General features: G+C 41.0%; 2 protein-coding genes and 1 long non-coding RNA gene across 9 annotated transcripts in view; 2 read left to right on the top strand and 1 right to left on the bottom strand.

The window, feature by feature from the left end:
* Positions 1-10,101, top strand: part of GRID2 (glutamate ionotropic receptor delta type subunit 2) — a 1,103,852-nt gene extending 1,093,751 nt beyond the window's left edge. For all 7 annotated transcript variants that reach the window (XM_045017699.1, XM_045017700.1, XM_045017711.1 and 4 more), the window contains 2 exons: positions 4,292-4,532; positions 9,586-10,101. In XM_045017699.1, the coding sequence (XP_044873634.1) occupies positions 4,292-4,532; positions 9,586-10,008 (664 nt within the window). In that variant the 3' untranslated portion in view covers positions 10,009-10,101. The remainder of the gene's footprint in view (positions 1-4,291; positions 4,533-9,585) is intronic.
* Positions 4,102-23,791, bottom strand: LOC123370860. The gene is made up of 4 exons (XR_006579597.1): positions 23,724-23,791; positions 12,409-12,602; positions 10,137-10,443; positions 4,102-4,589 (listed from the first exon to the last, which is right to left on the bottom strand). It is a non-coding gene; the product is annotated as an uncharacterized LOC123370860 (long non-coding RNA).
* Positions 22,619-24,712, top strand: part of SMARCAD1 (SWI/SNF-related, matrix-associated actin-dependent regulator of chromatin, subfamily a, containing DEAD/H box 1) — a 220,994-nt gene continuing 218,900 nt past the window's right edge. The window contains exon 1 of the mRNA XM_045017696.1: positions 22,619-22,696. The gene's annotated coding sequence lies outside the window, so the exon portion shown is untranslated. The remainder of the gene's footprint in view (positions 22,697-24,712) is intronic.

Consider the following 24,712-nt stretch of genomic DNA (forward strand, 5'->3'; position numbering starts at 1 on the left):
AAAGAACATTTTTCATGTTCAAAAATCTCTAAAGTAATAACTCCAGAGCTACAGAAACATTTGGCAATATTCACAAATCTCATAACGTAGTGGCTATTCTTTTGGGTCCAAATCTTGATTCTATTGGCGTCAATGACAAAGTACCCACTGAGTCCAGTAGGACCAGGATCTGGCCTTTTGTCTTTATAAAGTTAATACATTTGATCCAGTTACCATTGATGCTCCAATCATTTCCCTTGATGTATATCCATTTCAACTGCACTTTTACATGAATTTTTAATGAGCTTTCTTAATTTCTACACCTGCTGTATAAAGTTGTATAATTGGTATTCCTAGTTATTGCTTACATTTTTTATGATTTCCTTAAAACAACTAACCTTATACATGATTGCTCATCAATTAAAATCATTACCAGGGATACAATTAGGAATGAACTGCTGTCTTACAGAACAAGCTAAAGTTTGATATTTGTTGCAAATTTCTGTTGTTTAAAAAGATGTCTTGTATAATCAGGAATTATACTGACAAATGGAATATAATTTAATTAATGAGAATAGCACATTCATTCCAGATGTTTGTCTATTACCAACTGAATAAAAGGAAGAAAATAGCATTGCTCAGGGCTTAGAGCTACGATTGAGAAAAAAACATTCAGCCCCCATTCTGTTTTTCCATTACTGGATTATGTATCTGGCATATAGTAATTCACAAAGATAAAAGTACAAAGGCCAAAATGATGGAACTTAGATGCTGAAATTTAGACCCCTAAATCCATGTATAGGGACCTATATAGAAGTGATCTGATTGTCAAGAGATGCTGAATCTGACTATATTTTGACTAACATGCCCAAACAAATGCTAACCAGATGCTGAATGTAAGTACAGTGAGAACTAAAATCGTGGACAACTGTGGCCTCAACTCTGATGTGCCACTCTAGCGCATAAGGGCTATAAATGTAACCCAGCTGGCTGGGAGAGAATTCCCTCACTGCTGGAGCAGCATAGGGCTGATGTATGCAGTCCCCTCCCCTTCAAAGCTCCTGGTATGGACCTGTCAGGGCAGGAAATAGTGTCTCCATAGTATTAAGCACTTCAGAGATTCTTGGCTGCTCCAGGCAGCCATACCCCTACAGGAAGACCAGGGATAAGACTGCTGTAACTTAGAGCTGCCTCCTAGCTAACTCAGAATCCAGACAAGGCAAACATGGCTTAAAGCCACAATTGATCTCCCTCTCCCAGGCCACATTGCGCCCCTAGAGGAGCAGCACAGAATGTGTCCCACTACTGTATCATTAAACGTAAAGGAATATAAACAAGGTGATTCTTGTATCTCCGGAGCTACCTCTGCTGATTTCTAGTTGGAAATTCCTCTGTTGCCTCAGGGCCCTGAAACGAGACAAACCCCTTTTCCTAAAACTCTGGGCCTCATTAATGTGGGTTGGACCTCCAGAGTGACTACTTCAGGTGCATAGAGACATTAACTCACTGCTCAGGAAAATGCTCCTACATTGGACTCTGAAAACTCAATCTAGAGTCATTGCTGGGATTTAACACCTCCACCCCCCAGAAAAGAAAATAACCTACTACTAGTTCCAGGGAAAGGCACATAATTATAGGTCCACTTTTGGATGACACTGAAGGACTTGTATATGCTGAAACAAAGTTTCAGTAACTTCGTTGGCATGTTGAAAAAAATCAAAATAATCTGCATACGGGACACATTGTAAAGCACTGCTAAGTTAAACTTGTGATGCTTCCTAGGGCTACCCAGAGTTGTGAGGCCCCATCTCCACCACCAGCCTTTAGGATGAGGAAGTCTTGTCTGTCTGTCATGAATCAGCTCCCAGAAACCACAAGCCTCTGACAGCACAAGCACTACCTTCCAGGTCTCTACAGTCCTTGCTCTCCCTCTCTACAGGTTAGCTATAGCCCCACACCAACCCCCAAGTCCTCTAAGCGCTCCCCGTAGTGTCCATCCCCTTATCCTCTTTCATGAAGCAAACTTGCTGTCCATTTATTTCCTAGGTGAAGGATGCCAGGTTGTCATCTTAGTCCCACAAATATACTAGCACAAACCTGTAAACAACCAGACAGATGAACGTTTCTTGTTTGATGGAAAACCTGTTTTTCACCTTTGCTGGCGACCAGTCCCTAGGCACAGATTTTAAGAACTGTGATACAGTAAGGCCAGAGGGCAGCAAGAAAGTGATAGATGGGAGATACATAAGCCTGAGGATGATCAGAGCCTTACTCCCTGAGGACTGAGGGGAGGTTACTACAGGTTAATTAAAGCACCTGGAGCCAATTAAGGAGGGGGAAGGAGAGCTGACTGTAGTTTGAAGGAGTACTGTTGTTAACCAGAGGAGCAGAGTACCAGGGGGACTCCGCAGGCAGAGAGGACTGCGAGAAACACTGCCCGAGAGGGCGGAAAGCCCGTGAAGCTGATGGGGCTGGGACCCGGAGTAGAGGACAAGCTGGGTCCCTTTCCCTGCTCCCTTTCTCTTTCCCACCAAGGCACTAATGGAGCTCTCAAAACTGCCCAAGAATAGGGGCAAAAGGCATCACATGAAGGGAAAGCATGGGACCCACCATAATAGTGCTGGCCATCTGCCACAGAACATAATTTTCAGTGTATATATGTAACTCCCTGCACAATATCCATATATGCCTTTTGTGATGATATTGATGACCATTGTGGCACTGGCTTTGATTTAAGACACCCTCTCATGAACTAGAATGCACATACCAGACCCAAGAGATCCCTATAACCCCTCTGTGCCCCATGCCAGTTAGCCCTAAGAAGTTTCTGGGCCACATCATACAATGTCCATTTTGTTTTATTGTATTATTAGAGGCTTCAGTTGGACTGTTGTGCATAGAGCATTTGCAGAATGAGGCCTATATGTTTTTTCTTTTTGATTTTGTACTAGGAAAAAAAAATCTTTCTTGATGTAATGCCTGGTTTTGAATGAGAAAGTTCCAGCACTTTGCGTGTGTGTATGTGCTTTTGTTTTTTGCATAGTGTTTTTCAAATGACCATGCAACTGATTCGCTTTCCTGCCAACATTACTAAGAAACACAGATCATTTGTGCGAGGGGGGGAAATTCCATTTTCTTTTATCAGTTTTTAAAAAGGTAATTACTGAATTATTTATTTGGGTTAATTAAAGGTTCATTTGGATCAATAAACACACAAAAGATCCTCTCAGAATAAATTTCTCCCCTTTCAACCCACCTCTCTCTTTCCATGGAAGGCCTGGCAAAATATACGGGCCTTGTAACTTACCCAATAAATCCATGGTCTTTTAGAGCCGGGGTCTCAAACAGGCGGCCTGCGGGGTTATTTCCTGCAGCCCGCCAAGCTCCCCAGCACATCCCCCGTTCCCTATCCACCCCACCTCACCCCCTCAGCGTGCTCAGGGGAGGAGACGGAGAAGAGGTGGGGCCGGGATTTGGGGAAGGGATTGGAATAGGGGCAGGGAGGGGGCGGAGTTGGGGCAGGGACTTTGGGGAAGGGGTGGGAAGAGACGGGGCAGAGGTGGGGCCTAATGGAAGGTTTCAGTGATGCGGCCCTCAGGCCAATGTACTAGTCCTCATGTGGCCCTCATCATGATTTGAGTTTGAGATCCCTGATTTAAAGCAAGGGTGGGAGAAAAGACCCTTCCTTGAAAGTCCCCTGTCACTTCCCATTTAACAGGAGTGGAAGTATGTGAACTCGAGAGCCTTAACTGATTGCAGCTGCCACAGTCTCGCTCAGGGAGGAGAGGCTCTCACTAAGGCAATGTGGACCCAAACTGCTAAGAACAGTCTTAAGAGGAATATTAAAATGAACCTTCCAAACTAACTTTCTCTTTTTTAGTTAAATTTGCCAGGGCACAGTCTGGCATTGTCCTTGCTTTGCAAAGCAAATTGTTTCTTTTCAAACTAATAAAGCCCAAAATATTTCTCTGTATGTAACAAGCCCAAATTACAGAAATAGGCTAGCAAGAAAAAGAAATATGCTATTCTGTATTTAAAATGCAATCAGAAATACACATAACTTCCACTGAGGGTAATTAAAAGAAGAAAAATAAATACAGGGGATGGGCACCATGCCCGGTATTCCAGCCAAGAAACTTCCTCAATCTGGTTTATTAGTCATCCCTTGTGAACTCATCTGTTTTGCCATCCACATGCATGGGATGGAATAGTGGTATGGTCACGTTCTCAACCACTTCTCTGCTTTCAGTTGTACAAATGTAAGCTTCAGTTGTCATTGACATAATCGGTGATTCTGTACTTTCTCCCCAAGGATTTTAGAACTTCAGCAAAATGGAGACATGGATATACTGAAGCATAAATGGTGGCCAAAGAATGGTCAGTGTGACCTATACTCATCAGTGGATACCAAACAGAAAGGAGGCGCCCTGGACATAAAGAGCTTTGCAGGGGTGTTTTGTATCCTGGCTGCTGGGATTGTCCTCTCCTGTTTCATTGCAATGCTGGAAACATGGTGGAATAAAAGGAAAGGCTCCCGGGTTCCATCAAAAGAGGTATAGGACCCTTTCATTGATTTCATATCTGCATACTGTTGTCTTGAATTTATAGCACTAAAGGGGGAAGGAAAACATAGGTTCTGAAATAATTCCACAGCTTTCTGATTTGTAAGATGAGCAAGGTCACTGAAAACCTGTATTGTGAAATCTGACTCTCCTTTTTAGAAGAGCCAGAAAGAAATGAAAAAAGAAAATAAATACTATATACTGGTGTTGTGTGGCAGGGAACTGTTCTCAATGGAACACAACAATTAGTAGTAGAATACTATGTTAGTAATACATCAGTAATTAGTACATTATGCCTGCTACTGTGGATCAACTCCAGATTTTGCCAATGAGTTTGAAAGGTCTCTTTCACTCCGGCATTCAAAACGTGCCCCGCCAAATGAAATAGCTCAGACTTTCGAAAACAGGTTACCAAAGCTAAACTCCTAAATCCATATTTAGGCTCCTAAATGAACTTGATATGATTTTTGGAGGTGCAGAGGACTTGCACTCCTATTTGCTTCTGTTCTACCTGAAGTCAATGGCAGCTGAGAGTGCTCAGCCCATTGGAAAACCAGGCCAGATTTTTTAGAAACCTGAAAATGGACACCCATTTTTTAACATCTTGCTCAGGGAATTCTAAAATGCCGAGGACTATAGACCACTGAGTTTAGTGGGAGATATGCCATTTTATAGCAATCCAGGATGCTTGACAAGTTACAGTGCATCACCACCAATTACACTTTTTCTATCTACATAGCCATAGACACCTGTTGTAGGATATTGCTTCGAGTTTGTGTGTGATGGTTTTGCCATTATCTGCAATTTCCCCAGTATTGTGCCTGCCAATCTTATGCTGTATAATCAGAAATAATTACACTCACTAATTACAGCATTGATCTTTGAATTTTTAAAACCTTTTGCTTAGTGTTTCAGTTCTGAGATTTTTATTTTTAAACTTCTGGCAAGTACTGTTGTTAAAAAGGAAAACTCTCTCTTCTCTTTAAACTGGGTTCCTCTGAAATAGGAAACTCTCAGTTAAAACTAGGAAATGCTTAAATAGTAAAATATACCAAATTGTCACTTAGCCCAAACTTTCAGAAACTTCACATTGATACTTTATTTTGTGTGTGTGTATGTGTATTTCAAATAATAGAAGTCTGGAAATTCAAAGTTATCATTGCCTCAGCTGCTATAAGTTGGCCTCCTTGTACTTTTTAATATTGTTTACTGGCTTGCTCTTAAATTTATGTCTTAAAGTTGATGTGAAAAGCTTGACTCAAAACTGAATTAAGTATGAAAATAAGAGCTGAATGTCCCCATTATCCCATCTATGGGGCTCATGCAAAGAATTACATCTTAACTAACATTCTTAACATTCATTTTAGCTTCCATGAAATCCATTGGCTCTTCCAGGCCACTCGTCCAGAATTAGGGGCCATGTTGGGACAGTTTGTGGTCAGCAAGCCAGCTCTTTTTTCCTCATGGCTGCCATCTTGTGCTCCAGAATCCAAGCATTTATACTGAAAAATAATTGTCCTATGGTTGCGAAAATATGGTTGCCAGTCGTAAACCAGAAGTAACCCATTCAGTGATGTCTGCCTGAGTCTACAGGCGGCTTTAAACAAAAGCTTTGAGAACTCTTCCCATTAATCTGAATGGGATGTTGACTAAAGCCTGATGATAATTTAAATGTGAACACTGCTGAATATTTCACTACTCATCAAAACACACGAGAGAAAAAGGAATAACCATATTCTGGGGATATGCACAATCCTACTGTGAGTGCTGTATTGAGTGTGCAGAGCTTGGGTTGTGGACAGAACCAGGAAGAATACCACTTATTTATTTTTTCCAGTCTGACCCCATTTATAGCAGAAGAATCAGCAGCAATATTGGAGAGCCCTTTAGAGGCTCAGCTAAGTCACAGGTAGAGCTGTGTGAAATCTTTTGACTGAAATATTTATGGTGAAATATGCAGATTCAGCAACACTGAGATTTTACAAATTAACTTCATCTAATAGTTTCAGTGCTTAAAAATAAATAAGCTTGATATTTTCAAAATGAAACATTTTGATTCCAAACAACTTTTAAAATAAAGTTAAGGGAAATTTTGAAATGAGAAGTCAAAAATGTTCAAAGATGGTAAACAGCAAAACAAAATGTTTCAATTTTTTTGAAAATAAATTGTTTTCTTTTTGAATCACCAAAAATTTTGAAAGATGTTGTTCGAGGTTCAATCCAAACATTTTTTTTTCAATTCATTAGAATTGGCAGCAGACCAAAAAAAAAATTATTCACCTAGCTCAAGTTGCAATATTTCCTCAGCGAGGTAATTTTAAACATTTGCTTGATTGCTATTTTAAATTTTAGTAGTATAAAAGTTATTTTATAAATTTCAAAATTAGAAAAAGAGGAGACTTTAAACAGTGCCACAGTGGCAAAGTCATGATTTATGCACTATGACTGAGCCTCTGAGTATCAGTCTGGACTCTCCGTGGCCTTTGTTACCATAGCACGTGAGCACTTCCCAATTATTTAAGAACAGACAATCTTTCTCCACCTTCTTCCTCGGCCTATAGGAGAAACAGTTTGATTAGTATAGTTGGTTTTGGTTTTGTTTCGGTGGGTGTGGTGTATGTCTATGGACAGGTCTGTGCATGCATAAATTATAGAGGGAAAGTCAATCCCACATTTAGTTGTCTCAATAGTGAGGTCTGTGGTAACCTTTTATCTCTTAGGGGAGTGAGTTCCATAGGCTTAGGCTACAGCACAAGCTCTGGGACCCTGCCACCGGTCTCCAGCCTGAGCCTGGAAGTCTACACTACAATTAAACAGTCCCTTAGCCCAAGCCCTGTGAGCCTGAGTCAGCTGGCATGGGCCAGCCACGGGTGTCTAACTGCAGTGTAGACGTACCCTTAGAGTCTCACAATTGTCACGGTAGGTCCTGGTCAAAGAAGGAAAAGTGGTCTCTCAAGTACCAAGGACCATGAATAACAGAACGCAGACCTTGAACTGGACTCAGTATTCAGTACAGAGAGATTTGGTGACCAGTGTTGCTAAGCAGATGGGCTGTCACATGTTTACTATGTGGATCTTTTTCAGGGGGCATGGGTTCATTCCTAGACACAGTGATCTAAACCTCAGTGACATTGGAGTCTTTCCATTGATTCAGTGATCTTTGAATCACACCTACAATTAGTTGCAGTAATCAAGCCTGCAAGTCAAAAATGCACCACTATGGCCCATGCTGCTGTTATTTCTGGTATCTCTGACATCCTAGAATGATGCATTGTGATACTTCTCTATTTGGTCTGGAAGAATCAGTAGATTTCATGGAAACTAAAGTGAATTTTGAGAAGGTTAGTTAAAATTTCATTCTGTGATGAATAAACCCCACAGCCTGATTAGTGGGGACATTCCTTGCATATTTGAGTTATGCTTTGCAGTTCAGTATTAATAAATATGTGGCCTACAGATGATTTACAGTTACTTTGAGGCCCATGGCTTTGTATCTTTTTACTTTTGTGCATTTAAATTCTCTGCTATAACCCTGGCATAACATTTTTTTAATTAAATTCCTCTGGGGTAGTTTAAGGAAGAAAAAGGGCAAGGATAGGAGGGTGTGATCACACACCAAAATAAGTACAATGGACCTCATTCTCCTTTTACCTGCACCAGTGTGATTCTAATGGAGTCAGTGGAGTTGCTCCACTGTAACTAGGAGGAGAATCAAAGCCACCGTTGGCAATTAAAAATCATCTTGTGTATCCTCTTCTGGTACATTGCAAATGAGCAGGGCCGGCTCTACAGTTTTCACCGCCCCAAGCAGCACACCGAATTGCCGCCACGGAGGGCAGGGGCAGTCCGTGTGCCCTTAGGGCGGCAGGTGCGTTTCCGCCGCGGCGGCAATTCGGTGGCAGCTTCTATGTTTAGCTGAAGCCGCCCCGGACAGCTAAACATAGAAGCTGCCACAGAATTGCCCTCACCGCAGAAACACGCCTGCCGCCCTAAGGGCACACGGACTGTCCCCGCTCTCCGTGGCGGCAATTCGGCGTGCTGCTTGGGGGCAAAACAACAGGGACTGCCGCCCCTTGCAGAATGCTGCCCCAAGCACCAGCTTGGGATGCTGGTGCCTGGAGCCAGCCCTGCAAATGAGCCACCAGTAACTCCCCCCACCCCAAAAAAAAATGGTTTGGAAGTTCAGCTTTATTCTATTTCGGCTAATAAATAGAAAAATCAATCTAAGCCCAGCCAGAATTAAGGCTGATGAAGAGGATATTACTATTCTTCCAAGGCTCCCATGTGAAGCTCACATTTAGTTATCAGTATGGAGTTCAAGAAAAGCTGGTATCACCCCAGCTATCTGAGTTTACACTTCATTTTCATTATATGAAGCTGATTGTTACCAAACTGTCATTAATCTAAATCACACATAGCCTGGCTCTAAACGTGCACTTTCATGATAGGCATCTATTTGTAGCACCTGCAGCTTAGTACTTAAGATGCTGGGTTTGAAAATAGATGAATTATAAGGTTAAAGAGCACTTGTGTTCCTTCTAATCCAGTCAGCATCAGTCAGTTGGAAAGATTTACCACTGATGTTTATACCTGACCTCAGCTGTTGTAAATTAGCACAAAGCAGGGGTGGCAGGTATCCTAGGCTGGGGGAGACTGTGCCTCCTCCAACAGCCTAGCAGGCCCCTGCCCCCAGGTTCCCCCCTGCAGTTCCCAGCGCTCTGCAATGGCCAAGGCTGGCCAGCCTGCCTCCCACAGGGACTCGGGGCAGCTGGCGTTGGGCTGAGGGCTGTGGTGGGGGTTCTCTGGGCTCCTGCGGGAAAGGGGGCAAAAGGAGAAGAGACAGGCGAGGCCTCAGGCACGAGGGGAAGGGCCAGGGACTAGCCTCCCCCAACGGCCAGGTCACTGGCCGCCCGTGGCACAAACTTTTAGTTAAAGTTAAACTAAGTTTTAGTCCCATTTCCTGGGCAGTTCAGGTTCCACTGTAAAGATTCAGTCCAGCAAAAAGTGGCAACAATAAATGGCCCGTCTTCTTTTTCTTTCCCAGGATGACAAGGAAATTGACCTGGAACATCTTCATAGACGTGTTAACAGCCTCTGCACAGATGACGACAGCCCCCATAAACAGTTTTCCACCTCATCAATTGATTTGACCCCACTGGACATTGACACGTTGCCCACACGCCAAGCACTGGAGCAAATCAGTGACTTCAGGAACACTCATATCACCACGACAACCTTCATACCAGAACAGATCCAGACTCTTAGCCGTACGCTGTCAGCTAAAGCCGCTTCTGGTTTCTCCTTTGGCAACATGCCTGAGCACCGAACTGGCCCTTTTAGGCACAGGGCACCTAACGGGGGCTTTTTCAGAAGTCCTATCAAAACAATGTCATCTATCCCATACCAACCAACTCCTACTCTGGGGCTCAATATCGGTAATGACCCAGATCGAGGCACCTCCATATGAGCTTCAGACCAAGCTTCTTCATTGTTTCTTTTTAGGACTCCCTTTGCAAGGAGCAGCTGTAATATTATGGGACTAACATGGATGTAACTTTTTAAAAAAAAAAATCAGGATTCTTAGTAACAACTCACTATTTCTCCTCCTGTCCCCTGCTTTCTCTGTCTCCTCCTCTCTTCTCTTGTCACCTGTTTCTTTAAAAAAAAGAAATCCCACTAGTTTTATATTAGTACACTTTTCATATACTTTAAGTATAGGAAATGTGCACTGAATATGGATAAAAGATAGAGGGTTATTTCACAGAAGGGCGTTTGTATCTCCCCTCTTTCCCCATTTTTTATATAATTGCAATAACTTCAATCCTTTACATTTGTTCTGCTGCATCCATTCAGTGCTCCGCTGCTGTTGTGTGTCCTTTTAACTGTGGACCAAAGGCAAACCCTGCAGTAAAATAAAAACAAATTAAAAAAAAAGGAAAAAAGGAAAAAAACATTCAGGCCACATAATATGAGAATGCAATTTTGTAGGATTACAAAAAGCCATTACTATGCCAGTAAAGACTACAGTTAAATCTACTTTTGCACTGCAACAGTGCATATGACCTTTATGTGATTGTACAGTGTTAAAAGTTTTTCTTATGTACAGTAAACTGTATCATATGGCAGAAGCCTCTGTTGTGTTAAATAAATTAGTATCACATAAATATATATACATAAGTATGTGTGTATATATATCTATAAAATGGCAGCCGTTGCTATTGCAATTCATTTAATAAAGCTTTAGTAAAAATGTGTTGTATACAGGAAAGCTATACAGTGCAGGGGGTCTTTTTGTTTAGAAAAGAGATTGGCTTTAATATTATTCTGACTTGTATTGTTTGCCAACAGAGCTTATTTTATACTTTTTTATTAGAACATCTGGGTTAATTTAATGTTTGTACCCAGATGTAACTCATTTGATTAGGTTTTGCATTGGCTATTCAGCAGTGTATAAGGCTAAACTTGGTAATTTTACTTTTAATTAATTTAACCAATGGAAAACTCTCTTTGGTAAACCACATCCATGGATAACTAATACAGCTCTAGAGAAGTTTAAATGTAGATCATAGAAGGTTAAGAAATTATTTTCCAAATCAGTACCATCAATCAATACAATAATGGTGTTACTGGGACAAAAAACCCTTGAGAAATATTGATGTGGCCTTAAATAAAGTCATATATTATGCTAAGAAAAAAATGGATTGAGCTATTATTTTAACCCTTACTATATTCATTTATATTTAGGGGAGCTGTGTAATTTTTATATTAGTGCCAGCTGTATAGAATGATGAAAGAACAGCAATGAGAGCAAAAACAGTGCCTGCTTTGGCACAAGCTTCTTAAAGTAACACTCTTATCTGTTAGAAATGTAGAATGAGCTTTCAGTTTGTAATCCTTAAAACCAGAAATGTCGTTAAGTAGAAAACAAGCAACTTATCCCATGTTGAGTTCTTTGTTTTTGTTAGTTTGTTTTTTTGGTTTTTTACGCAACCATGCACTTATGTTAACCTAACCCATTCTATGGCTAGAACTGATATAGGAATCAGCCTATGTGATTTGCTTTAGGAGAAATTAAAAGGTATATTCTTCAGCTCTATTCTATTTTGATGCTAATTCTGTTCTGGAGGAGCATCTTATACTGTCAATGTTTTTGTACTAAATCTTCAAATATTGTCTACTGTGTAAGGCAGAACAATTTCTTATCATGCAAATGGCCATTTTGTTTCCAGGGTAGCAAGTGTCTAAAAGCATGCACAACTTGTTTCCCCTTGTAACATTCATGAACTCATACACAACTCTGATTTAAAAAAAAAAAAAAAAAAAAAGAGAGAAATTTCTTTACAAGCTATGTAGGGACATACCAGATGTTGCAGTGATTTTAGCTATAAACAAACTGTTAACCATGTACACTATTTAAAATAGGCCTATTTTGATGTGTTGCCTATTATACAAATACACAACACTTTTTGGAGGCCTCAGTTACAAGTGGCAGAGCTTTCTGTGTATAATTTGTCTAAATAATTTGTCTAATAAAATTGTTTTCTAAACTTGCTTTTCCTCCTATTTGTCCTAAATAACATGGAAATGTCTAACTGCGTCTGCATCCTTCAATTTAAAGTGTGCATTATTTAACATTTATATTGTGGTAACCCATAGAAGCCAAGAAGGTGGAGGTCCCATTGTGCCTATCAGATTCTATGCTGTGCCTTAGCGCATTGGGAGGGAGGACTAAGGTGGCTGTAAGCAGTCCCTGGCATAATTCTGACAGCCCTGGAGGTCTCGCTAACTTATGGCTGCAGAGCTGCCCAAAATCTTTACAGAACTACATTCCGAGGTCCTGCCTCAGCACACCCCTTATCCGCCATACCTGCTATACCAGGGCTTTTGTGGAGACCTTCAAAAAGCAGCCTGTGACTGTCTTCTTCAGTTCCATCACTGAGGAAATTCTCTCCTGGCTGGATCCAGAACTTTGTAGAACTTCTTTATCCCCTTTACCTGGTGTAAAGGGCTAGAGCAGGAATGAGTCTCACCTTTGGTGTTCTTTTGAATATGTAAGATGTACTGGGGAAAAAAAATAGCAAACATCCTTTAAAGCAAGAACTGTAAGTACCAGAGCCTATGCCTCTCATCATATCCCCTGTAGAATTCTCATGGAAATTAGTGTGAGATTGACAGGGGCATCAAGTTTAGACCTAAACTGCATTCTCCCCAAATTCTCAAGTACATTCAGAAGCACTCAGTATCTGACCTAACTCAATTTCAGCCTAGAAGTTCTAGAAACTTTCTTGCTATATGGCCTATTTTGTTCTGTTGATTTATTTTTATAGGACCAGATTCTGCCTCCTTATTTAAAATGAAATCATAACTTACTCTGTGAGTAGCCATACGCCTATGTCCTCATGAGTACAGGTGGCAGAATATGCCCCTTAGTTAATTACAGTATTCTCAATCTTTATTCGTTTGGGTTGCATATTTTCATTACTATCTTAAACTAATGGCCAAATTGATATTAATTCCTTTAGCATTTACTTTAATATCAGTCATGATGTAGTCACTTAGGGGCACCCAAATTAATATCAAGTTTTCTATTGGATTGTTCACAACACTTCAGCTTTCATTAACTGAACCATGATTTTAAAGTGGTGCTAGCGTTTCATACATTCACTCAGCCAGCATTAATGTTATATGGGACAGGGTGTTTTAGTTTTCAAATAAATGTCATGCTATCCCAACTCATTGCTAGATTATAACTAAAAAATTCCACCTTCTGAGAATTGCAAAAGCTAAGGTTTGATTTAAAGCCCTGTAAAAGGGAAAACTGATTTGGTGAAAGTTACTTAATGCTTTTCTTTTAAAACGTAAGTTACATAGCTCCATCTAAAAGAAAAGCAATGGGCAAACTGAGGCCCTCATCCTACAAACACTTATGCACCTTATTACATTACACTCATTGGGGTTAGTCACAAGTACAGTTATTTATATAAGTATTTGCAGGATCAAGGCCTGAATTAGTCATTTCTCTAAGATAAACATGAATGCTTGAAATTTGTTGTGCTCCAGTCTGCACTAGATCATTTCTCTTGCATTTCATGGGTATCCTGTTCCCATCACTTACACTCATTGCAAGTAGCAAGGCAATAAAAAGACTTAAAAGCTAGGTAATTCTAAAATAAGTCTGCCAGTCAGGGTATAAAACCCTGCAAACATCTCTCCTTCCTTTCAAAACAATGTGATACAAATTTTACTCTGGACTACTGACAAGTGTTTAACTTATTGCAACTCCATTGAAAATAGAAATGATTCTTCATGAAAACATGAGTTGCTTATAGAGTAATTCCAATAACCCAACTGAACATATCCCAAATAGAACATCTATCTAGACTGCTTTGTGTAGGTTAAACTATGCTGGCTAAATCCAGTTGTTACAGGCAGAGTTCACTGTTTCCCTGAACAATATGGAAAAGCTTTTTTTTTCCCTCTCCAGAGAACCACATTATAAAAAGATCCTAGAGTCTAAGAAGGGGAGTAACTATAGTATAGATCTCAAAACAAAACAAAAAAAGTACCCATGCAAATCAAGAAAAGGTGGGTGTTATCATGGGGTCTACTATAGTGTGATCAGGGCCAACGTTTCTGTGGTCATCTCTTTCATCTTTACTAATGGAAATGCTAATTTTACGTCATTGACTACTTCAGATCTATTATGAAATATTTTCTCAGTCTTCCATACTTACTTGGGATACTGTAAAGCAGGCAGAATTATAAGTGCACCTTTCTATGTCAGCACTCCCACTGTATGCAGAGCAATGAATAGTCCAAAACTGCACTATTATTTGCTGGGTTTGCTTTAATTTCGTACAGGTGTGCAAAGTGGACTACCTTTAAAAGTAAAACATACTTTGCCTTATCTGTAAGTTTTCCTGATCCAGGATAATGTATAAAGGCCCCAAAACAACAACTGAATCACAACCAACATTCAGATTATTCCCCTTGTTAACCCTACAGTAAACCCAGATTGTTGGGTTTCTTAAGCTTATGTGCAGGATTTTTAAACATTTTAGTAAAATAGATGGCCATAAGAATGGGTCATATCAACAGAGTTTTCTGAGTAACAGGGTGAGGTGCATGTATGCACTCACAATGCAAATCAAGACTGGTTGGTTTAAACCAAATTATCTTAGGCTGTGATCTTGTCATATTTCATCAACTAAGCCAGATTACTGTTTGTGAGGCTGATTAATGTCCTATGGAATCTCTAAATCTGAACCAATGCCCTAAAATTAGAGAGCAATGTACTTCATGAGGGAATCATCTCATAGACGAGAGAAAATCGGTATCTACTTAGGTTCTCATCTGCCACCCCCTATTACCACAGTATCTCACCTGAAATTCTCTACTTGACACCCTCGTGAGGTAGGGAAATATTACTCCCACTTTACACATGGAAGAACGAGACACAAAAAGATTAAGTAATTTGCCCCAGGTCACACAGTAAAGTAAGTGTGTGGCAGAGCCTAGAAGTCAACCTAGGCCTCCTAAATCCAGTGCTATAATCCTCAGACACTCTTTCCTCTCTGATTACTTGTGAGCATTAAAAATCCCATGGCATGTTCCACAAGAACATGGATAACCTGGGCACACTGCAATATCAACTTCATCCAGAAAAGTGAATTACTGTGGGTGAAGTTCAGCCCTGTGAAGAGACTTGCACCACTTAAGGGCCACATGGCGCCAAGGGGAGCCCACTATTGCCCCAGAGGAATCTGTGATATTAGGGAGGATGGGGAAGCCCAGCCAGGAACCAGAATTTGTGCTGGGGGCACAGCTTCCTTGCAGGCAGCACTGGTCTCCACTGGCTCCCTGGAGAGCTGCCCGGTTTGGCCGCAGGCCCTGCACCATTTCTGTGGAAGGCAAATCACATGTATGAGAACATTTCAATGGGACACTGCTAATGATGAGATCATGATTTTTAACCAGGAAAAAGGGACACGCTAGCCCTTTATTCTCATAAAATACAAATAAATGTGTATTTCATCACAGAGGAAAAGAACTTAATTCTGACCTATGGCTTGTTGGGTGTTTTCAGTAGGTGGGATTCTTTTATTCTAATGTATTGGTTTTGTGCCCTTGGTGTTTAAATATTTTCTTTTAAGTGATACTGTTGGGGGAAAGTGTCAGGCAACACATTTATCAAGTGGCAGTATTCTTGTGCATTTGTAGCTGCTGTTTCTTGAGTTTGAAATTGTATACATAATGTAATGAGAAAGTGCCTCACATTAGCAATGTATGGAACAATGTCTACATGTATTTGCCTTTGTGGCTGCTCAAAATGGGAAATTCATGTGTATATATTATGATAGCCATGTTTCTTTTTCAGAAAAGTTTCTTTTTTTCTTTTCATCTTTTACAATTACTGATGAAAGAGTAGTATTTATTTTGGGTCAGAATTAAGTGTCAGGCTTTGTGATGAAATATACATTGCTTTACATTTGGACAAAAACTTTGTGGACAGTGTAAGATTTTTATGATGTCCTCAGCTATTTATTTCCTTTAAGTGCTGTGTAAAAGATGTAATGAGTAACTACATTGTAGTCACTTAGCAATTTAAATTGCTTTTTCTTAAAGGAAGCATTTTGCTTTTCGAACATCCAAGTGTTTTTTGTCTTTTGCGTAGCTAAATGAATATACAGGGCCTGGGTCACTATGATCTGACTCCAGTTTCATGCTGGTGTACTTCCATTAAAACCAACACATTTAGCTTGGTATGCTACTGGGCATACATTCATTTACAGCTGAAATAATGCAGTGGCAAATCAAACCCACTGTTTGCACAATATTAAAATATAGGAGGGTGGGTAAGTCACACCAGGTGATCAAATTAAAGGAGTAAGTTGCACTGGGGAGGGGGGATTAGCTCAGTGGTTTGAGCATTAACCTGCTAAACCCAGGGTTGTAAATTGAATCCTTGAGGAGGCCATTTAGGGATCTCAGGCAAAAAAAAATAGTTGGAGATTGGTCCTGCTTTGAGGAGGGGGTTGGACTAGATGATCTCCTGAGGTCCCTTCCAACCCTGATATTCTATTATTCTAATCAAGCTGCTAATATCACCTGCATAAACCTGGCTCATTAAATGTATATCTCACAAGATACATATTTTCACTATGTGGTTGTTAATCCCACGGATGTGCACAGTACAGCCAACTTTCACGATAAAAAAGGTCTAGTTTGAGTCAAACAACCATAACACAGGTCTCTTGGTTCCCCCAGTCAATTACTAATCCTAGGCCACAGTGCCACTCAGCCATGTCAATAGAACTCTCTGTGCTTAAGTAACCTCATCTGAAAAAGCATGGCTTACATATACACAGAGCTTGAGTGAGTGTTAGGCCAAGCCCTGCATGAGGGGCGGCACACAGCTGTGCTTCCCCAGGAGTCAGCATTCTTTCCCTTTTACTCCAGAAAAGCAGTAACTTAGGGTATGTCCATACTTACCGCCGGGTTGACGGGTAGCGTTCGACTTCTCGGAGTTCGAACTATCGCGTCTAGATTAGACGCCATAGTTCGAACTCCGAACGCGCTCCCGTCGACTCCGGAACTCCACCACCGCAAACGGCGGTGGCGGAGTCGACGGGGGAGCCGCGGACTTCGATCCCGCGGCGTCTGGACAGGTAAGAAGTTCGAACTAAGGTAGTTCGACTTCAGCTACGCTATTTGCGTAGCTGAAGTCGCGTACCTTAGTTCGACCCCCCACCCTAGTGTAGACCAGGCCTTAGTGCAGCCAATGCTCCCGCTTCCTCACCTGCTCAAACATACAGCAATTCAGATAAAACCCCCACGGAGCTGAGGGAGTGGAAGATGGACCTTACACTACTGCATGGATATGATAAGGCCAGGGGTGGCTCTAGGTATTTTGCCACCCCAAGCACGGCAGGCAGGCTGCCTTCGGGGGCTTGCCTGCGGGAGGTCCCCGGTCCCGCGGATTTGGCAGCATGCCTGCGGGAGGGCCACCAAAGCCGCGGGACCAGCGGACCCTCCGCAGGCATGCCGCCGAAGGCAACCTGCATGCTGCCCTCGCGGCGACCGGCAAAGCGCCCCCCGTGGCTTGCCGCCCCAGGCACGCGCTTGGCGTGCTGGTGCCTGGAGCCGCCCTGGATAAGGCCAATTATAATCTGGCCCATATTTTTTTTTCACCTATAGATGTCAAAGTGCGTTAGAAAGATGGGTAAGCATTATTAGCTACTGCCTCTCCAAAATAGCCCTGAGGGATCATGCTATCTTGAACTGAAACCAATCGCTGATCCAGCACTAAATATAACCCATCCTGCATCTCAGGCCTATGAAACTGGGGAGGAACGCTCTGCCTTTGTAGCATGTGGATTTTTATTTTTTAAATTACAGCTGTTTGAATGTTCCATGGATCTGAAATAGTAGAGTAAGTCCTGGTGCGGATGAATCAGTGGACACAGTGCAGGAGAGGTGGTCAAAGATCAATGCACTTATCACATGGCTCTGTAATGTACAACATTTTTCACCTCCACCTATGCTGTGTGCAGGAGTGTATAATATAATAATTGGAGATATACCAATCTCCTAGAACTGGAAGGGACCTTGAAAGGTCATCAAGTCCAGGCCCCTGCCTTCACTAGCAGGACCAATTTTGGCCCCAGATCTCTAAGTGGTCCTCTCACGGATTGAACTCTCAACCCTGGGTTTAGCAGGCCAATGCTCAAACCACTGAGCTATCCCTCCCCCCTAGGCATATAGTCTGCAAAATAATTTGAGAAATCTTTGGATGAAAGGGGTTATATAAATATTAGGGGATGGATTTTAAAGAGTACTCAATATTAGACTAGATCAGCTCTGACTGAAGTCAAAAGTAAAACATCCATTAACTTCTATGGGAGTAAAACTAACACTGCACTTATGAAAATCTCACTCAGGAATATTAATTTGCCATTTACCAGCTTTAATATTTTAGTCTATGACAATTTTCTCTTTTGGCTCATTTTTGGAATATCAGATAACTAAGTTTTTTATTAAAAGACTCAAGTCCTATAAAAGCAATTAGGCCATTAAAAGCAGTAGCACCTCTAATAAGGCAGCTGCTGTTGGAAATACCATTGGTACGCTAATGAAGTTACACCAGAAGCTACCTACAAAACAGGCAAAAGGTACTTTGTATTTCAAACATGCCTGTCACCCTAATTTTTATAAATAAAAAAATACATAATCGTTATGATCTCAAAGATTAAAGGTACCATGCACCTACGAATGTATGTTACATTTTCTATGCAAGGGTTACCTCAAAACTACCAAATATATATAAATCCTTCTGCAACTGCACAGAGCCTTACAAACAGTCCAAGACCTAAAGCTAATAATTGCTACAATAATCACTAAATGTAGGACACTCTGCTACTCCCCTGGCTGCCTACCCAAATATTCATCCATTTAAAGGACAGGATGCCCCATTAGCGCAACGCTACTACTAGTGAATAAGCTATTTCCCACATATGCTAGGTAAGCCTGTGATTTTTTTTAAGTGCAGAATTGTTTCCTAAAATAATGTTTGTTCAGCATCATTGTGGAAATAGTGCTGGCACATAATACATTAAAGACCTGAGACTACTTTCTATTATCAAAAACAAAACTGTAGCTCAGTGCCTAGCCTGAACATTGTCAAAAATCTCATGATTTTTCAAACACTAAATGTGGGGATCTTTTTCTTTGCCCTCTGGTTTAAACCCCTTCTAGCCCAGGAAGGGCTGGAAATTTGGGTGTGCAGTTTAGTGAAAGCTGCGCTTTTTATGTACTCACATGTCTCCAGGAGCTGGGGCTTTAATAAAAACAACAAATATCCTGACACTCACCAAAGTTGGTAGTTAGAGGTTTATGACTAGGAATGTGGTGCCCTACAATGCTGGAGACACTGGCGAGGAGACAGAACTGGCAGCTCAGCTGCATTCTGTTCTCTTTTTCATTTGAAATACAAGGTTTTGTCTCATTTCTGAGGAACTGTCCATGCTACAAGTTTCAAACCACTTAGAGACATGGTTGGCTCTAAAGAGAATGTGGGCCCAAACCACATGGTTAATTAGCTGTAACCATGGTAGCTAAGTCTTTTGCCCCTGCCAGAGGCTTTGGCTGCCTCTCTCTAACCAGCTCAAAACAATGTTTTGTTTTTTTGAAGTGCAAACAGGACCCTCTCATTGACATTTGTAACTATTTTGGCCAACCCGCCTCCACCCCAGCTGTCTGTGGAGTGGCACAGAATCTATTGCTCCCATGTGTTGCTGGTGCATGACTCTTCTGTCTGCATTTGTCCTTCTGACACTCTATTCCATGAAAAGCCATGGAGTTATCCCATCCAACCTCAGCAGGGAATAGACACACAAACACCTGCAGATGAAAGCGTAGGTTCACCCAGCCCTTCTTGGCGGGGAGGGCACCATTTCGCCTCCCTAATTGCCTTCTCCTGTCTGAGCAGCTGTTCCTTCTCTGCTGTAGCTCCTCTACTATTTATCTAGGTATTTGGATAACCACATCACCAGATTATTCAAGTACCATCCAAATATTAACTTATCTGCACAGGAATTATTTTAATAGAAGCATTATTATCCTTATTGTACTGACAGGGAACTAAAGCACGGAACTATTAAGCAACTTGTCCAAGGTCACCCTGGAAGCCTGTGGCAGAAACAGGAATTGAACCAATGTTCCTTGAGGTTCACCCCAGTGCCTTACCCACACCACACTCCGTCCACTAGGCAACTCTTGCTCTATGGAAAGGAGGAAGAGGGGGAAAGGTGAGAGAGAAGCTCTGGCAGTTTTACTGCCTGTTTCCTTGGTTGGCCGTAGAGAGCTTGCAAGGGGCACAAGATACACATTCCACTGCCCAGACCAGCACCTACCACAAGATGGTTCCCTGCACCCAGTGCAGCCTGGAAGAAGAGACAGGGGGATGCTGTTGAAAACAACCTTTATAGAAGCTTTTAATAACATGAATTTGCTAGGCACAGTTTGAAATTGGTGGTATGGAGTGGCACAGTATCAATCTGAAACAAAACCCTTAAATTGGCTATGTTAGCTCACTATGGCTCTGTATCCTAAGCAGATATCACAGTCACACTAGCCAAAAAAAGGTTGAGAAGCACTATAGCACACTGACACTGTTAATAAATTGTATTCCTCCCCAATGTCCGTGAACATGCTTCTTCAAATGTATACAGTGGGGATGGCTGTATGAATATTCACTGCAGATCACGGCAAGAGTAATTTCTGTTGACCTATGGTGTTACTAATTATTTTGCTTACACATGGAAAAATAAGCTAAAGAAAACAAACAAAATTAATAGTGTGGATAGTTTATATTCCTAACACTCAATACATTGTTTAAGGCCTGAGCATTACTTCATGATAGCCAGTGTAAAGCATGCTCTCTGTGCAGTGTAAGAAAGAGAAGTGTGTTGATTTACAAAATAACACTGAGTGAAAATAGGGACTTGTCCCCAACAATGATTTTTTACAAGCCTTACAGCTTAATATCTGCTGCTGTTTGGATACCGTTTAGCTATCTACAGGATTAGGGTCTTGCAAATAATGAACTCCTCCCACTTTTTGTGTTAAAGAACAAGCAGTGTTTCCTAATCAGTTTATACAACTCCAAAAAAATCTGCGTACAAGAAGATGTGAGCAATACAAAGTTAACCTCATTCAAAATATTGTGACTTGTTTAAGAACAACAGAACCCACTAAAGTGAATACATTTACTTCTTCAGGGGTCAGTCCTGCAAAGGGGCACCCATTGCTCTGAAGTGCATTACTGCTTGCAGAGCAGTAAAAGGCCATAGCAGGTTGAAGGGCAGTGGGAGTGGCAAGGGACAAAGCAGACCTGTTTCCCATGCTGCAACAAAAGTGGTGGTTTGGGGGAAGAACACAGGAGGGGGGGACCGAGTGCTTTCCAATAAGAAGCCTGCCCACAGATGTAGGAGACAGAGTACTTATAGTCCACATGTTAACCTAGGAAGTAGCTATAAATACAGATCACATACCTGAAACTGTTTTTAAAATCCATATTTGTTAGCTAAAACTTAAATTGGTGTGATTAAATTAGCTGACAAATTTAGGCTTATTATATTTGCAAATCATTTGGGAACTGAACCTAATTTCTGCAAATGTGTTATTTGTAAATAGTTGCCAAATAAACTTGGACAAACAGTTTTCAGACTATGAGGGCTGGGGGTTGCTATTTATTATCTGTGGTTGGTCTCTTAAACCACATGGTATTATTTCCTAATCAGCAGCTTGAAACATTTTACACGGGCATGTGCACATGTTCATCTGTATCAATTCCCCACAAACCCAGTCACACAAAAACTTATCTGCCTCAGTGTTTATGACTAACTAGAAAAAGTTGCGGGAGAAAGGAGTGATATGAACATGATCAAACCAAAAAGCCAGTGGGCCTTCCAATGTGTTATGGGCACAACATACACTCGGCGAAGTGAGATTAAAAACACAATATTCTTGGTGGAAGGCTGCAGTGTAACACCACTTATTTCCCAGAAATCAGAACCTTAACACAGAAAAACTCCAACCAGCACCCCTAGTTTCAACACATATGTTTGTGTTTGGTTCCTATCACATCTAGTCTACTCCTTGTGTGGTGGAATGCACCAGTTCTGCTGCACAGAAGCCTTCCTCAGCCAGCGAAACGGGCTAGCTTTGCCCTAACATGGGGTTTTATTCTGAAAAGTGCCTGCCTAAAATTTATATTGTTGGGTTCCTAGCTTGTTCTGATGATGATTTTCAGAATAAAGTCTATTTTTTTACCCTAGTTATCAGCTCTAGAATCTCAACCCATGCTCTGCCAATCAAGCTGGGTTTCCTTCTCACTCATGTCACCTGTAAAAAGATTACACTGACCAAATAATACCATTGGTGACACCTGCGTAAATCCTCATTTCTGTCAGTTGGTTTACACAGATGTACCAGATTAGCTTTCTAATTGGAATCTAGTAAATGTGGAGCCTGGGAAATGGGGAAAAGCCTTGGTTTATACTAGTTCTACACAACCACTAGGAGTAAAAACTAGTAAAGCATTAGTTTGGTTCCTATTGCAGTTGATACCAGGATGGATACACATATGGAAGAGAGTGAGTAATATAATACCATTATTACATTGTGTTTTTATGGAGTAGGGCTGTATTTACTACAATACAGAAAAATATTCAAATACCATTTGGTTAGACTTACACAAAGATATTTTAAAGCTGAAAATATGAAGAAATTATGAAAACATTATTTATTATATAATTTCTAGTTGGCTATTCTTGTAACTAGCCTGAAAACAATTTTTTTATTTATTATTATTATTATTATTATTTCTGTGGAACAAACTGAGAAACTGACATAAAATTATGGAGGTAGAGCCAAAATTCACCTAGTGGGAACAATTAGCACAGAGTGTTTTATTTGTGCTTTAAATGTTTTGGCCAGTAATACAGAGTGGACTAAAAATTAGGATTTTATTACAGATTTTAAAAGCTTTCATCATTTAGTAAGTGTGATAGTTGGTAGTAGATGAGGACCTATGAGATTGTTTCCTAAAAATTGAGTTTTAATTATATCCTTTTACAATTTTAAAGAGAGCAGCAATGCTGCTATCAGCAACATCTATAGCTTGTTGGATGGGTTAAAGTAACGTGACTGTGTTATGAAAATGGTTGCTTTGAAAATGTTTAACTCTGTCAACTGTGGACAGCCCAGAGGACTTCAGTGTTACTTCTTGCAAGGGAGTTAGCTTCTTTGCTAAAGCGAGATTTTAGGTGTAGAGCTACTACAATAGCTAATCTTTGTCATCAGCAATCAAGGGGGATTCTGCTTTAAAACTCAAGGCACAATACTGCCTTATCCAATTCTATTTAACTACAATATTCGTCCCTCTCCAGACAGCTTTTCCTTTCGATCATTTCTTTCGCTCACTTTGTTGGATCTGATTAGCTAGCTGACTGGCTGGCCAGTTTAGAGCAGTTGAGTTTACCTATTGTTTGTTCTTGCCTAGGTACCGCAATGCATGAGATAAGTGCTGTATAATTTAACTCTCTAAAATAGACACGTGTTCCACATTGTGCCGGGGCTGTAGGGATAGGATACACAAGGAGATGGCATTGGAATTTTTACCTTTTCTTTTGTTGTAAAATCGTAGGTCTCTGCACGCTAAGGGCTGCCGTCTCTCGTTCACCCATGTGCTCTCTGGCTATTAAGGGAAGCCGTACAGATTTCTAGCCAATACACTTAGTTTTTCTTGTTTAAATCTTTTAAATCCAGCTGGTGGCGCTGTGGTATTTCCAGTGGCTTTAGCTCTGAAATCATCTATTTCCCTGTAGTGCTGGGGGGGCGGGGGAAATGAACTCATCTAAAGACTACTACTTAGTTCACTCTTGATCTCTCACTTCTAGAATTGGCTAGTTTAATGCAAATGTCTAAATTCACAAATATTTACGTGATCCTTGCCTAAATAAACACCAAATATTCTAATATTTTGGGTAGTAAATGACGTTCTGTTTTGTTCTTTAAAAATTATTAAATTACATGGAATTTGCTTTCTGAAATTGAAAGTGATCAGGGAACTTTGGAATCAAGTGATAATTCATTCCTTCAGCCACTATGCCTTATTTTATGGTATTGCCCGTGCCTCCGCAAATCTAGCAAACTGATGCCCTAGGTAACTTTGAAAAGCAAACTACATTTCGACCTTTCCTCAAACGGGGCAGTGCTGGAGGAGGTAGAGTCGGCGCAGAATTTAGGATCTATCCCTAATTTAGAGAGACGAGGTGGGTGAAATCTTTGCATGTAACTCGCTCTGTGCTGGCAACTGAATTGAAACCCCCCCATTTTTAGTGACAGGGTTTGCAAACATGCTTTTAAGCTCAACGTGACTTGAAAGCGAACTGTGATCCTTGTACTAATTCTTTTGAACCAGGAATGACTCTAAATCGGAGAGGTCCCCAAAACAAAGGCCCTTCAGATACTGCACCCTCCCAAGAAGAGAATCCCACGCCAGCCCTCACCCTCTCTCCACTCACCTTCCTCTGGCCAGTGCCTCATCCCAGGGCCCTCAGACTGGGGGCACGTTTTTGCTCTGAAAGCAGCACAGGAGGCTAGAGTTA

Source organism: Mauremys mutica, chromosome 5, assembly GCF_020497125.1.
Source record: "Mauremys mutica isolate MM-2020 ecotype Southern chromosome 5, ASM2049712v1, whole genome shotgun sequence".
Lineage (NCBI taxonomy): Eukaryota > Metazoa > Chordata > Testudines > Geoemydidae > Mauremys > Mauremys mutica.